At 42.1% G+C, this 16,673-nt stretch overlaps 1 protein-coding gene across 2 annotated transcripts; it reads left to right on the top strand.

Annotated features, from left to right (window-relative positions):
- Window positions 1–5,820: 5,820 nt before the first annotated feature.
- LOC141937633 (uncharacterized) lies at window positions 5,821–14,721 on the top strand. Of its 2 annotated transcripts, XM_074855619.1 has the most exons (3): window positions 5,821–6,149; window positions 10,112–11,202; window positions 14,266–14,721. In XM_074855619.1, the coding sequence occupies exons 2-3, from the start codon at window positions 10,249–10,251 to the stop codon at window positions 14,395–14,397; spliced, it is 1,086 nt and encodes a 361-aa protein (XP_074711720.1). In that variant the 5' UTR covers window positions 5,821–6,149; window positions 10,112–10,248; the 3' UTR covers window positions 14,398–14,721. The 2 variants fall into 2 exon arrangements, with proteins under 2 accessions (XP_074711720.1, XP_074711728.1); XM_074855627.1 differs by lacking the exon at window positions 5,821–6,149 and having other exon boundaries at window positions 9,575–11,202.
- Window positions 14,722–16,673: the final 1,952 nt, after the last annotated feature.

Raw genomic sequence — 16,673 nt, 5'->3', positions numbered from 1 at the left:
AGAATGTTTGGATTAGGTTAAGGGCCAATAAAGCAGATCTTGCTGTGGGAGTCTGCTATAAACCCCCCAACCAAAGCAGTGAGGTGGATGAAGCTTTCTATAAACAGCTGGGAGAAATCTTGCGGTCACTTGCCGCTGTACTTGTGGGGGACTTTAACCTCCCAGATATCTGCTGGGATCACAACACAGCAGAGAGGAAACAATCCAGGAGGTTCTTGGAATGTGTGGAGGATAACTTCCTCACACAGCTGGTGAGTGAGCCGACCAGGGAAGGTGCCCTCCTGGACCTGCTTCTTGTGAACAGGGAAGAGCTTGTGGGGGAAGTAAAGGTTGGAGGCCATCTAGGGTGCAGTGATCATGAGATGATTGAATTTTCGATCCTTCGAGAAACAAAGAGAGGGGTTAGTAAAACTGCCACCTTAGACTTCCGGAGGTCTAACTTTGACCTGTTCAAAAGACTGATTAACAAAATCCCTTGGGAGGGTGCCTTAAAGGATATGGGAGTCCAGGAAGGCTGGACATACTTCAGGAGCAAAGTCTTAAAGGCACAGGAGCAGGCTGTTCCTGTGTACTGAAAAACAAGCAGGCGGGGAAGGAGACCAGCATGGCTAAACAGGGACCTTTGGCTGGATCTCAAGAACAAAGGAGAATCTATTGCCTTTGGAAGAGGGGCCAGGTCTCTCATGAAGACTATAAAGATGTAGTGAAGTTATGCAGGGAGAGCATTAGGAGAGCCAAAGCACAGCTAGAGCTCAACTTGGCTACAGCTGTAAAGGATAACAAAAAATGTTTCTATAAATTCATTAACAGCAAAAGGAGGATTAGGGAAAATCTCCCTCCTTTACTGGATGCAGAGGGAAACATGGTAACTAAGGATGAGGAAAAGGCTGAGGTGCTCAATGCCTACTTTGCCTCAGTCTTTAGCAGTGGAACTGGCGGTTCCCTGGACACCCAGCCTCATGAGATGGGAGATGGGGAGGGGAAACAAATTGAGGTCAGCACGGTTGAAGAGGAGGTGGTCAGAGACCTGCTACACCACTTGGATGCACACAAGTCTGTGGGACTGGATGGGTTACACCCAAGGGTGCTGAAAGAGTTGGCAGATGTGCTCGCCAAGCCGCTTTCCATGATTTACCAGAAATCATGGCTAACTGGGGAGGTCCCATTGGACTGGAGGGTGGCAAATGTGACACCCATTTACAAGAAAGGCAGAAATGAGGATCCAGGAAACTATAGACCTGTCAGTCTGACCTCGGTGCCAGGGAAGATCATGGAGCAGGTAATCTCAAGTGCCATTAAAAGTCATATAATGGACAACCGGGGGATCAGGCCTAGACAGCATGGGTTTATGAAAGGCAGGTCCTGCTTGACAAACCTGATCTCCTTCTATGACAGGGTGACCTGCTTATTGGATGAGGGAAAGGCTGTGGATGTTGTCTACCTTGACTTTAGTAAGGCCTTTGACACCGTTTCCCACAGCATTCTCCTGGCGAAACTGGCTGCTCGCGGCTTGGATGGGCACACGCTTCACTGGGTAAAAAACTGGCTGGATGGCCGGGACCGAAGAGTTGTGGTGAATGGAGTTAAATCCGGTTGGCAGCCCGTCATAAGTGGTGTCCCCCAGGGCTCGGTTTTGGGGCCACTCCTGTTTAACATCTTTATTGATGATCTAGACAAGGGGGTAGAGTGCACCCTCAGTAAGTTTGCAGATGACACCAAGTTGGGTGGGAGTGTTGATCTGCTGGAGGGTAGGGAGGCTCTGCAGAGGGATTTGGACAGGCTGGAGCAATGGGCTAAGGCCAACTGTATGAGCTTCAATAAGGCCAAATGCCGGGTGCTGCACTTGGGCCACAACAACCCCCAGCAGCGCTACAGGCTTGGGGAGGAGTGGCTGGAGAGCTGCCAGTCAGAGAGGGACCTGGGGGTGTTGACTGACAGCCGGCTGAACAGGAGCCAGCAGTGTGCCCAGGTGGCCAAGAAGGCCAATGGTATCCTGGCTTGTGTCAGAAATAGCGTGGCCAGCAGGGACAGGGAAGGGATCTTACCCCTGTACTCGGCACTGGTGAGGCTGCTCCTCGATGACTGTGTTCAGTTTTGGGCCCCTTACTCCAAAAAGGACATTGAATTACTTGAGCATGTCCAAAGAAGGGCAACGAAGCTGGTGCAGGGTCTGGAGCACATGTCGTACAAGGAATGGCTGAGGGAACTGGGGTTGTTTAGTCTGGAGAAGAGGAGGCTGAGGGGAGACCTCATCGCCCTCCACAGCTACCTGAAAGGAGGTTGCAGAGAGGTGGGGATGAGTCTCTTTAACCAAGTGGTAAGCAATAGGACAAGAGGTAATGGCCTCAAGTTGCGCCAGGGAAGGTTTAGACTGGATATTAGGAAGCATTTCTTTAGAGAACAGGTTGTTAGGCGTTGGAATGGGCTGCCCAGGGAGGTGGTGGAATCCCCATCCCTGGAGGTGTATAAGAGTCGGGTTGACATAGCGCTTAGAGATATGGTGTAGTTGGGAACTGTTAATGTTAGGTTAATGGTTGGACTGGATGATCTTCAAGGTCTTTTCCAACCTAGATGATTCTGTAATTCTGTGATACGTGAGGTTCCTGTCAGCTCATTTCTCCAGCCTGCCGAGGTCCCTCTGGATGGCTATATGCCCTTGAAGTTGATCAGAGCCTATCCAGTACATATTACATATATCCAGTAGGACGGATTGAGGAAAAGATGGTTCTCTCAGCTATATACTAAAGTGACATTAACGTGACAGCAGCTGTGCTGCCAAACACTTTTATTTCCTTGGGCAGCTCAACTCTATATCTCAATTCCATCATATACAAAATGGAACAATAACACTAAGTTTTATTTGACTTAATATGACCAATTAGCTCCCAATCTTCAGTGATAATCTCAAATACTACTATGTTAAATGGCTTTTATGTTCTTAATATTTCTAACTCTCTGTAGGTAGGAAATGCTTCAGAGTCACTGTGGAAAGCACAGAAAGGGTATCAATTATTTACATACTGAATTTGCTGTGCTGATGGTAAGAACTATTACAGGGAGTAGGGAGAAGGCAGTGTGTAGTCTTGTGGAGGTTATAGTTTGCACTGGAGTTAGCAAGGCAAGTTTAACTCTAAGCAGGCTATGGTACTCTTAACTCTAACAACCTTCTCTCCATTAAGGACTCTATCACGATTTAGCTAAATTTAGGTGAGAATTTGTTCCCACATTCACATTTCATAGAATCATAGAATTGTTAGGGTTGGAAGGGACCTTAAGGATCATCTAGTTCCAACTCCTCTGCATGGGCAGGGACACCTTCCACTAGATCAGGTTGCTCAAAGTTGAGCTAATGAAAAATACATGGGTAATGGAAGGATTTTGATGGGCAGAAAGAATGCAAAAGCCCTTCAGAATGAGGAAAATATTTAGTGAGTAAGCAGAAGACCCAACCCCAAAAAAACCAGAAGTAAACAAACAAAAATTCTGAAGAATTAGGGGATAAAAGCAAGAATGTTAAGAGGAAATAATACTTGAAGTCTATGTAAGTACAGTCTCTCATTTACACTTTAAGGAGTTGGTATTTACAGTATTAAAAATTTTAATCTCATTCAGAAGGGGACTACTTAACAGTAATATGAACCTCATACCTGTGGAATAATGTCCTGCATTAGAATTCAGCTCCTATGTGACCAGCAGTTTCCAGTAAGCCTTCTTGAGATGCTAAAAATCCCTTCTGGGTTTCTGATTGAAAGGTAGCCCTAACTTTGACATTTGGAAGCATTCAGTTCATACTGCAAATGAGGTTATTGAGATCAAAGAAGAAGACAGATCTTCAAAGTGATACTGAGCCAGGTGATAGAGTTGAGTTCTTTTGGTTTTTTATAATTATAAATTGTGTGAAGTGCAAACATTAAATAAATGGACACTTTCACTATAATCTCAAAGAAGGCAAAGTGATACCTGTTTAGATGTGTTGCACTTTCACTTACAAAGGGGAAATACTATAAACTTCCCCCATAGGAAATCTGAAAGGAAAACCATGAAAGTTTAAGTTTTATCTAGTGTCTCAATGGTGTTCTATTTCTGGTTCAAATGCAGCTGTCTCTTGTAACAGCTGTCTTGGTTTTTGTCATAATATAGAAAAGGGTCTCAAATGGCTGAAATGGTTGTTAAAAAGTGGACCACTTGCAGAGGAATCAAAGTTGAAATGTACACACTAACTGTTGCTACTTTCAGAGGTCATAAATAATCACTAACTGCAGTTATTGTTAATTTAGACTAGTCTTACAAGCATGTTTTCAGAAGTAACAAGTATTTTATCACAGCAAAATCGTGCTAAGCAAGTGAGTGCTAAGTACAGAAACTTTCTTGAAGCTCAACACACTAGATCTTGATTGACGCAGAGGCAGACATCTAATGTAAATGGTAGACACCTGTATGTCACTAGTCAGATAGCCAACAAGTTCCCTCTATAATTGAGAGGGGCTCCCAAGGCAGGATGAGTTCACATCTGAAGCAGTCTCCCACTGTTAACCATCGAAAAAACCTGCATACAGCAGCTGTCTAATATTTACATAATTGAAGTTAAGGGAAATCCACTGCCTGATTTCAGGAATGAACCTCTGAGTAATTTTAGTTGGAATCAAGTAGATGACCTTGTGTACAGAAATATGTCTATGTTTTCCATTGTAATTGTTATGTTTTTCATAATCCTGTAGGGTTTTTTATGAGATTTATGCATTTTTTACTGTTTGTGTGATTTATTTAAAGCTTGTTAAGTTTGTGAAAGGGATTATATGGTGATATGGCCTTGTGATAGTGAGGAATGAAACTCCGTGACCCTTCCTGGCACAGAGTATATATAGTTTTGCACCATGGCATTTTTTATCTCCCTGCACTAGCAAAAAAAGCTAACAGATCTTCCAGCTTTGAAAACAATCTCTAAATATAGTCATATGTACAACCCCCGGCATCGCCTGTATATAAGGAATGAAGGAAAAGCCTTCTAATATGTTCTTCAGTTGCATCAATTTCCTGAACAAAGAGGCTTTAGACAAGGCAATTGCAAAGGGGCTGTTGGAGGAAACAGTCCACTTGAGTGCATTGTTAGGTCACCACTGCTCTGGAAAGAGGAACACATTCACTTAGCTATGCATCATTAGTATCATTAGCCTCATACAGCTAGAAGCTGATAGCTATCAGTTGGTGTCTGAACTTCTGTTACTATTAAAACATAAGATCAGTCTATAGAAGTCTAATGTAGGCAGAGTAGTTGTTGTCTGTATGAGAAACAGGTTTAGAGTGTTCTTATATGGGCAGCAGCACTACCGATTCCCTGTATATCCAACAGGAAAAGCAATCCTGAGTATCAAGCAGTTGTAAATTACTTGAAGGTTTATGGACTGAAGAGAGCAATGCATTGTCAACATGAAAAATTTACGTTAAGCAACTTAAACCCTACTTGTTGCTCCTGGAAAATAAGGGCCAAATTGCTGTGTTAAGCCGGATGCTGTTGAAGTGAGAAACCATAACAAAATAGATGCAGGCCTCTCAGCAGGGTGGGCTCTCAGCAGGATGGGCTCTTGAGATAAGGGAGGAGCTGCAACTACTGAGTCCCAAGATAAGGAAGGGGAATTCAAAGAATGCTAAATTGACATGCTGAAGAGACCTAATTGGGTGAAAAGTCATAAGAGGAAGAAGAGGAATCTTCAATCTTCATCCTGAAGACCCCTGCCCAAGACCATCAGGAGACATTGCGCAGGCACAACGGGGAGGGACTTGGGGCGGGATTTATGATGATTTCTCAAAACTAGTTGTAATATCTCTCCCTATTCTCGGGATTATCATGAATATGTAAACACTTACGCTATAGAAAGGAGCTGCTTTTCGCTCCAAAATGTGCACGTTTGTGGAGGAGCGATCCCCCGTGCACCCAGCGCTGAATAAACATACCTTCTTTATAACCTTACTGGTTGTAAAGTCGTGACTCCGCACGTCATTTTGGCGACCCAGATGGGACTCTCTCTGCTCGGCTACCGGAACGACTGAGGAACGGACGTCCTAGCCGTGGCCTGGGAATTCTCGGAGGAACTCCGCTCTCAGCCGTTCACTGCAGGGGCAGACAAGAGCCATCTAAACTACGGACAAAGGTATGTTTAAAGGGTAACGGGAGGCTGGTAAGGCGCGCAGAGACGTCTGGCGCACAGCGTAGTCCCATGCGCTGCTGGTAAGGCACGCAGAGACGTCTGGCGCACAGCCTAGAGGGGTACCCAGTCTGGTTAAGGCGCCTCGGAAAGAGCTCTGTTTAGGGTGTTAAACGGGATAGCTATCGTTCATATCATCTGTTGTAACCCATGGGAAATTGAAATATTGAAATTATATGTGTTACATTTAAGTTAACTGGCTTTATACCTGTGATAAACGATTAATGGTTTACGATTTATGTGATATGCAAATTTGGTTCTTATCTTAATTGGTACATTTTGTAGCATGAGTGTGAATAAAAAGCAAGACGGGCCCTTTAAGTAACTGTGTGACTGAGTGCTTGCAGAGTGTGAGTGAGACGCAGCACAGCTGCGAAGCGAGTGTGGAGTTCTAATCCGAGTTTCCATATTCTCCGCGAGGAGAACGGCCGGAGACGAACGAAGCGAATTCAGCTGCCAGGCGAGCAAAGTGGTTGTAGGGGGATATCCAACTTAACATATTAAGAGTGTATGAGGCTGGTATGATGAGTTGTATGTCCCTGACGACAGTTGGTGGGATAATAGCTGGAATAATAATCGTTGTAATCCTTTGTTGTTTGTTGCCACATTCTGTGGTAACACACTGACTCTGTGTATGGTGTAAAAGCCGCTGGGTTCGGCTTGTTTTAATTGAAGTAATTGCCTGTACCAATATTACGGTTGTCGCAGTTGAGATAGGTTGTACTTCGGAATAAAATTGGGAAATTACAAGCGTAAAGAGAAAGTATAGGAGTGTTCCCCATTTGTTCCCACTTTAATCTGAAACAAACTCTTTAGGATAGAGGTGGGAGCAGGATGGGAAATACCCACAGTAAAAAAGTCCTAAAAAGAAGCCCCTTAGGATGTATACTAATGCATTGGAAAGATATCATTAAGTCTGGGGGTACAGAAAATAAAAAGACTCTCATAAAATATTGCAATCAGTGGTGGCCACTTTATAAACTGGAAAATGGGGCACAATGGCCACTAAATGGAACTTTGGACTATAATACCCTCCTACAATTAATGTTGTTCTTAAGAAGGGAGGGGAAGTGGGATGAAGTATCATATGCAGACATGTTTTTCACTATCCGTAATTGGCAAAAAGATTGTGGTCTAATCATACCACAAGATCCCTTGGTGCTCGCTTTGGAGCGAGAAAACAATAAAGGATTAAAAGGAAAACTGAGACAATGTTGCTCAGCATGTAGTTTTGGCCAGAGATGTACAAAAATTGGAAAGGTGCACCAAGGATCAGACCCCGACCTGACAGACTTATTTAAGCCTCCCCCACAAAAACAGTCTCCTCCACCGCCACAAAAACAAGAACAAGACTCAGATTCAGACCCTACTCCTACCCCCTTTCCCCCAGGTAGCCCGGTATCTTCCCGCACATGGGGAAAATCTGCTCAAACAATTCTTCAGGCACCCCTCAGGGAGGCAGTCCGTCCTGATGGGGGAGCCATGCTAATAAAAATACCCTTTTCCACCACAGATTTAGAAAATTGGAAAAGAGCTGTAAAGGAGTTCCGAAGTGACCCAATAAGCGTGACCAGACAATTTCAGTTTATACTGAAACAATATAATCCTGATTGGAATGATATACAGCTACTACTGGATTACCTAACAGAGACCGAGAAACAATTGGTTCTGAAAGCAGCAGGTGATTTGACCTCAGACTATTGCAGAACCACGGGGAACGAGGTTAAGGATTTCTTTCCCCTTCAGGACCCAAGGTGGAATCCAAACAGTTCTGCTCAAATGGACAGGTTAAAAGGATACCAGGATTTAATCTTAAAGGGATTGGAAAGGGCCATGCCCAAAAATATAAATTGGTCAGCATTATATGCAATTAAGCAGGGTCCTTTGGAATCACCTTCTGAATTCCTGGATCGGCTAAGGGAAGTGATGCGCCGAAATACGCCACTAGACCCAGGATCCGAAGCAGAAATACAACAGCTGGTATCATTATTTTTGGGGCAATCCACAGGGGATATCAGGCGTAAGTTACAGAAACTACGCACCACGGAAAGCAGGAACCTAGAAGTATTACTGGATGAAGCATGGAGGGTGTTTAGCAATAGGGAAGACGAGTATAGGAAGGGGCAACGAAGAGTGGTGGCAGTAATAGATGAACTAAAGGGGAGAAAATTTAAGAAGGGGTTTCTGGATAAAGACCAGTGTGCATTTTGTAAAGAAAGAGGACACTGGAAGGCTGCCTGTCCGAAACAAAAGCGGAAAAGGAAAGTACTTGCATCAATAGATACAGATTGACAGGGACCGGAGGAGTCCACCCTAGCGGATCCACTGGTTACAATAAAGCTAGGGAAAGAACAAAAAGAAATAGAATTTTTAGTAGATACCGGAGCAACTTATTCAGTACTTAATCAAGCTCTGATGCCCCTAGGAGAAGAATATGTGATGGTAAAAGGAGCTACTGGACAAACTGAAAAAGCTTATTTTTGTAAGCCATTAAAATATAAATTGGGAAAGCAAATGGGTATACATAAATTCTTGTATCTACCAAATTCACCTAAAGCTCTTCTGGGAAGAGATCTTTTGGAACAATTGAAAGCTATAATTACATTCAAAAAAGGGGAAGTTACTCTGAAGGTAAATAATCAACAATATATACAAATGATAAGCTTACTTTTAACAGATCTTCCAATAAAAGAAGAAGTAATTAGTAAAGAAATTATGGACCAGGTATACCCCGGAGTATGGGCAACAGATATACCAGGGCAGGCTAAAAATGCTATTCCAGTTATAGTAAAATTAAAAGAAGGGCAAAAACCAGTAAGGATAAAACAATATCCTCTAAAAAGGGAGGATTGGGAAGGCATTCAGCCCATTATTGAGAGATTTTTAGATCAGGGATTGCTGAAGGAATGTGAATCCGATTTCAATACCCCTATCCTTCCAGTAAAGAAGCCAGATGGGTCCTACCGGGTGGTGCAGGATCTAAGAGCAATTAATAAAATAACCGAAGATTTATATCCTGTAGTGGCTAACCCTTATACCTTGCTCACCACCTTAACCCAGGAACTAGCCTGGTTTACCGTTCTAGATTTAAAAGATGCCTTCTTTTGCCTCCCTCTCCACGAGTCTAGCCAGAAATTATTTGCTTTTGAATGGGAAAATCACAAAACAGGCCGCAAAACTCAACTAACTTGGACGGTGCTGCCTCAAGGATTTAAGAACAGCCCCACGATATTTGGCAATCAATTAGCTAAAGATCTTGAAAGCTGGGACCAACCACCTGACAAAGGCAAGATTCTCCAATACGTGGATGACCTGCTTGTCGCTACGGAAACCAGAGAAGGATGTATCGCCTGGACGCTTCTTTCCTAGATGGCAGGAACGGGGAACTTTTAGAACATGACTGCCTAGAAACTATTGAAGCCGTGTACTCCAGCCGACCAGATCTGAAAGACACTCCATTGGAGGGAGCCGATGATTGGTTTACCGATGGAAGCAGTTATATGGTAAGCGGTACCCGATACTCAGGGTATGCAGTCACAACAACCAGCAAAGTCCTGGATTCTGGGCCACTACCTGCTTCAACTTCAGCCCAGAAAGCCGAAATAATTGCCTTAACAAAGGCCCTTGAGAGAGCTAAAGGGCTAGAAATCAACATATGGACTGATTCGAAATATGCATTTGGAGTGGTGCATGCTCATGGGGCCGTCTGGAAGGAAAGAGGACTTTTGAACTCTCAAGGAAAAACCATCAAACATGCCACAGAGATTCTGAAACTCTTAGAAGCCGTTCAATTACCAGAAAGGGTGGCTATTATGCATATAAAGGCGCACCAGAAAGTACAATCGGACATAGAAAGAGGCAATGAGCTCGCGGACAGAGAGGCAAAACGAGTGGCACGGATGGTACAGTCTTTTGCAGATAAGACCCTGGAACCACAGTGGGAAGGACCGTTTCAAGTACTGCTGACCTCTTACACGGCTATCAAAATCAAGAAACAGAACACCTGGATTCATCACTCACGAGTGAAGAAGGCACCTAAGTCCCAATGGAAAATCACGCAAGTCCAGCCAGGGAAATTATTCTTATCTCGGTCATAATATTGAGTCAAGATATGACAGTGGGAAGCAGTTCTTTTTTGTCACCACTGCATATGTTTCGACCAAATAAGCAAAAACCACATCTAGCAGTAGTAGCAATACAAGCGACTCCATTTTTGAATGACTCATGGGTCTGGGATGAGGAAACAGGAAAGTATGAGATCATGGCAAAAAAAGGAGGAATGTTAGTAGGGTGTGCAAGGAACGGTTTTGAACCGGCAAGTATTATAAGTGTTGTAACTCCACCCCCTAGTCGGAAACAAATCTCAAGGTTTTCTAAACGATTGTTCGATCTATGGAAATGCTGTGAACTGGGATGCTGTAGCACCCCAGGTGTTAGCAATAACAAGTGGCCGTGGTCACAAGCTCATTTGGCGTACACAGAGACAATAGGGAAAAAACCAGAAATACGAGGGCTAACTTTAGCTACTGTGGTCATGTACAAAGAGGGCTCTGGAGGTTATGTATATAAAGAGGGAATATGGAATGAAGGTGAAGGAATCCCTCAGATATGGGGGATATCCGGGGAAGAAATTAGCATAGGATGTCGAATGGTAGATGGAACCAAATATAGTGGGTCCACCCAGATCTCAATTTCAACCTCACAGGGTAAAATTGTTACAGACTGTGGTAGTAGTAAGCTTGAGTGTTGGCACGACCACATTTTAGAACAAAATATTACAGTGGAATGCCTATGGAAACGACAGGGAAATGGGTTAAAATTTAAATTTCGGATCCAAGTCCAAGCTGAACCAACTTGGCTGAGTTTTTCATTAACTGAGACAGTAGAAGTCAGCTGTATATGGAAACGTCCAGATGAAAACATAATTTTTAGAATTAAAAATGGAACAAGGCCAGTAAAGCCAACAACGACGACGGTTAAACCAACAATAACAACAATGGTAAAGCCAATAGCTCCCCCATACCCTGGATACCATATTTATGAAACAGGCCCACACATAATTCGGAAAACAGGACAGTAGATTGTATTGTACAATCCTAAATGGTCATTGAAGCAAATAGAATTACATTTGCAACTAGATATGTCAGGTGTCCACCAAAAATGCCTCCCATTTATAAAAGCAACACAGGAGGGATGGAGAGAGTGGTTAAAATCTCGCACAATGAGGTCAAAAAGGGATGTGACAGGGGTCCTAGGAACAGGACTAGGAGTACTAAACAGCATAGACTCAGAAGTAATAATAAACAAGCTAGCATCCGCAACCGGAGAGCTGGTCAAACTAAAACAACCTTTGATATCATCCTTGTTAGCCTTAGGAAATCACGAATGGCTGACGTCTAAACTACTCCCTGATTGGGAAAAAACCAATATTAAGGACCATTTGATGATAGTAGAAGGATTGGAAATGATACCAAAAGACATATCCTGGGCCCTTAGTTGCATCCAGGCACAAATGTGGATGCAAATTGTCATTTCCGATATCTTAAGAAAAGGCGAAGAAGGAATCCTCCCAACAGAGATTAAAAAGATAATTTGGGATAAGGCAAAACCTCAAGAGAGGGAGTTGCAGTCCTGGTGAAAACTGGTGAATTTTACATATGAAAGACAGAATGACAAAATAATTACCTTTGTATTAACAGTTGTAGAAACTACCCAGCATAGCATATACCCTGTTACCTCTATAGGACTAAACCATGGGGAATGATAATCAGTCCAGTAGGGCATGGGAAATGGGCATGGAAGCAAGGGGATAAATGGCAAACTGTCAACACAGAACTATGCATTAATATGGGCCAGAAGGGATACGTTTGTGAAGGGAACGACATACAGGCCGAAGACATGTGCTTAGACACACATCAGAAAGAGTGTCATTTTGAAATACAGTCATCCATAAACAATGATACAGTCATGATATATATAGGAAAAGGGTGCATATGTCTTCGTACCCTTTGCACAAGTGTACTCATAGATGGCTATTTTAAGGTAAAGATAGGAAACTATTCCAATCATTGTGTATGTAATTTCACAAAAATTGAAGGGTGTGATTTTACCTATACTATCCCAGTACTAACCTCTCAGGTAATAAAATCAGATTATACCTTGATTAGAAAAATAGATCCTGTCTCTATAGGAATGAATTTGGATAGGATTAAAGAAATGTTGCAACATAAAGACTTAATCTCCATCCTAGAAGATGTACAAAGGAAAGGAAAAGAAATGTTAGTTGTAGTAAAACATGATACAGAACAAATTCATGAGATTCTAACACAAGTACAGAAAACCACTGATCACCACTGGTGGGATACTCTCCTTGGGTGGTCACCTACAGCTACTGGAATACTTACTATAGCTGTCCACCCAATTATAGCATTGCTAATAGCAGTAGCAATCCTATTAGTTCTCACTATAGCCATATATGTCTGGAATTGGAAACTTACCAGACGCATACAGGCTATATACGAGGCTCTTCACTTTACTCCGATACCAAAAAACAATAAGGCCCTGAAAACTAGATTTAAACTATAAGATAAGTATTAGAGTTAGGAATAATTTCAGTAGTTAGTATAAGGATTATGAGTGAATTTTACCTAACGAAAGAAGTAAAAGAATTTACTACTAGGAAAAGAAAGGGGGGAATTGAAGTGAGAAACCTTAACAAAATAGATGCAGGCCTCTCAGCAGGGTGGGCTCTCAGCAGGATGGGCTCTTGAGATAAGGGAGGAGCTGCAACTACTGAGTCCCAAGATAAGGAAGGGGAATTCAAAGAATGCTAAATTGACATGCTGAAGAGACCTAATTGGGTGAAAAGTCATAAGAGGAAGAAGAGGAATCTTCAATCTTCATCCTGAAGACCCCTGCCCAAGACCATCAGGAGACATTGCGCAGGCGCAACGGGGAGGGACTTGGGGCGGGATTTATGATAATGATTTCTCAAAACTAGTTGTAATATCTCTCCCTATTCTCGGGATTATCATGAATATGTAAACACTTACGCTATAGAAAGGAGCTGCTTTTCGCTCCAAAATGTGCACGTTTGTGGAGGAGCGATCCCCCGTGCACCCAGCGCTGAATAAACATACCTTCTTTATAACCTTACTGGTTGTAAAGTCATGACTCCGCACGTTACTGTGGTACAGGAAACGCTCATTCCTAGTGAGTATGCTAGTCAGTCTTGCTCTAGATCAGCTTAGCTTTCCACAAAGAGCCAAATTAAACATCTCAGTAAAGCTGGGCCACAAGACACTACCATAAAAGGTCATGACAGGAAGACAGTTCTGTGGTTGGAAAATGTAAGAACAAAGAGAAGAGCAATTTTCCTGTGTTGAGGTCTAACAGTAGTTTCTCTTGCAATTTTGGACAGCATTTAGGCTGAAAACTCAGGGATCTTCAGATCTTGTGTGCCTGATAGACCCAGTAACAAAGCTCCCTCTAAACTGTGGCAATTTTAAATGCATCTTCTTTTCAGTTCCTTAAATTTAACTATTGCTAGGATGAATAACTATGTCCCACTTTAAGGATATTTCAAGTGTTTTGACATCTTTACATGATTCAGGATATAGAAAAGTAAAATGTTATTGACAGCTTAACACTCAAGATAAAGTTAGGTGAAAGCCTGCACACACTCTGGAAACAAAACACAAAGGAAGGTTTTGAGTTGAACTGATGATGTGACTTGGTCTTACGGAGCAAGATGCAATTAGAAATTGGGAGCATATGTCCAGCATTTTAAATCTGAACTCTTCTCTCCTCAACCTGGAGAGTGGATACTTCCACTCTCCATGGGCAGCCTACTTACTTATTTATTAAAGCAAGCCTTTACCAGAATGGTCTCCAAGTCTCTAGAATTACCACAACATATGCCCCAGTTCCAAAAAGGCTAAACAGTTTATTCTGTTATTCTAACCTCCTTTGGGATCCAGAGAATAGGAGCTCTGTAGTACAAGACTTTTGATGAGTTTAACCTGTTGCTGAAAACACTGATTCTGCCATTGTTTTCTTACAGACAAATACTGCAGAAGAGTTGTTTGTAAAGAGAAAATTCTCAATGTTCTCAAGACATGTTTTACATTTACAAAGCAACTTCTATCAAAGATTGTGGGAGGCATTGGCCTGCCAGCCTCTGAGAAAGTGCTAGGCTTTGACGAAAAACAGGCCTTGGAAGAAAGAGAAGAGGCTGCTGAGCTATGCCAAGGTGGCAGGGAAAAACAACGGACAGCTGCAACACTAAACTGTGGAAAAGTACTGAACTGGGAGAAGATGCTACTGCGAGAACAGCGCGTGAACAAGAGGGTGATTGGCCTGCACAGCACATGTTAGAGTGGCCTTATGCTGATAGGAGAAAAGGTTGATAGCTAATTGCTGATTTGTTAGCTATGAAGTAAGAGCTTTTCCGACAGCATCCGAGAGCATAAGTATGTATCATTGTAACAATAAAGTCTCTCTTTCTTTCTGGATTTCATTGGGAGTCCATGCCTCAGTTGCCACAAAAAAATACTGAAGAAATTGCACATGAAAGACAGTAATTATGGAGAAACATAAACCCATTGTTTTCTCTATTCCATTCTTCAGCTACTCCTCTAATAGCTCCTGTAAAGCAGAGAAGTATCCGTTGCTTACCAATATGGAAGGGCAAAAAGAGCTAGCATACTGGTAAGGTCACATCAGAGGGGCATTATTTTCTTTACAAAACCGAACTTCCAGGCCTCCTCTTCCTTCATGTAAAAATACTAGTGTCCTGGAATTAATTGTCTTATTTTAGTTTATACCTTACCAGGAAGTGGTAGCTTAACTTAGTAAAGTTATACATCATAGCACTGAGTTTTCTCAATGCTCTGGAAAATATAAAGGCAAAACCGGGGACCAGTGTAAGTGATGAGCATGCAACTGGATTTGCATGAAAATAAGGATGATTAGTGCTGCATTTGTTACAAAGATTCTCATATGCAAAATCCAAGGTATCATTGGAAACACTTCATATGATGTGTTACAGATGACCATGTGAATAGCTTCAAATATGAAGATATGCAAATATCTAAAATGCTGCCTGGATTTTCCCCTTTCTTACATGAGGGAATGATAATTTAACTCTCTGGATTGTTGCATATATATTTTTATAAATTAATTTTAATATTATAATTAACTTTTATACCATTTTTAAAAAATTGGGTTGAGACTTACTCTTCTGTTACTGAGGGCTGAAAAAAAAGCATGTTAGAAATCATATTTGTCATTGGCAAAATTTGAATCCCTATTCCATAATCCTAATCATCACTGATTTCTGTGATGCCATAACAAGTTTTTGTAATTCTTTAATGGTTTTAGGTGTAAGACAAATGAATACTGTCCTGGTTTAACCAGGATAGGGTTAAGTTTCCCCAGCAGTGGGGGGGAGCTCTAGCCGGGTTATTCAGATACCATGCCGACGTCACATCCTGGCAGGTCACATTTTTCCTGGCGGGGGAGCGCGGTGCACTCCTGGTTTTGTACATCGTGCTTCAAACTGCTGTATTTGGTAGATATTTTGCTCTGTTCACTGCTATCACTATTACTGTTATTGTTATTGCTGTTGTTTGTTGTGTTGCTATTGCACTGTTGTATTAAACCTTTCCTTATTTCAGTCTTGGGGCTTTGCATTTCACTCCCTTTGTGGGGGAGGGGCAGCGGCCGCGTGGTCTCAGACCCCGGCAGGGGCTAAACCATCACAAATACTCTGTTACAATGTCCCTTCATTTGATATGTTTTACCATCCCAAACCAGTTGGAGACCAGTTGGGCTAAAAGCACTATATGGGCATAAAACTGGAGCTGCTATGACAAATATCTTATTTGGATGTTTACCTTATTTTGACTAGTGAATTTTGCATAAGCTCCTTGGTTATGATGCTGATAGTTCCTGTTTATGGTAAACTTGGAGGGAATTTTACTAGTTGAGAGCATTGTCTATGGAGAGATTTTTACAGTGTAAGTAAGAAGACAAAAAGAAGACATACTACTAGTTTAAAGAAGGTATGAAGAGATTGTTACTGGGGAGCAGAAACAGAGACAGTACTGTTCAAAAAAGTAGAGAAGTTACCTGCTGATGAGAAGACTGTCTGTCTTATCAGGCATACTGACAATCGAGTCCAGTCATAAAATTAAACCAAATATTTGGATATCACTTATGGTTGTAGCTGAGGATGATTTGCTTAAATCTGTGTAAACAGAATTCTGAGTTTTGGGCAGTTTTTTGGAAAAAAAGGAGACGAGACAATTCTGTATGTAAGTTTCGCCTGCACTAAGAACAGCTGAAGATTTTCTGAAATTTATTTAAAATTTCATTTTCCAGTGGCCTTTATTTAAAAAAAGAAATCTGTTTTTGCTCTTTACTTTTGTCATTGTTTTAATTAGACCAGTCAGCAGCCCCCAACATATG

This window comes from Strix uralensis, chromosome 2 (assembly GCF_047716275.1).
Source record: "Strix uralensis isolate ZFMK-TIS-50842 chromosome 2, bStrUra1, whole genome shotgun sequence".
Taxonomy (NCBI): Eukaryota; Metazoa; Chordata; class Aves; order Strigiformes; family Strigidae; genus Strix; species Strix uralensis.
This window is presented reverse-complemented; position numbering and strand designations above follow the sequence as displayed.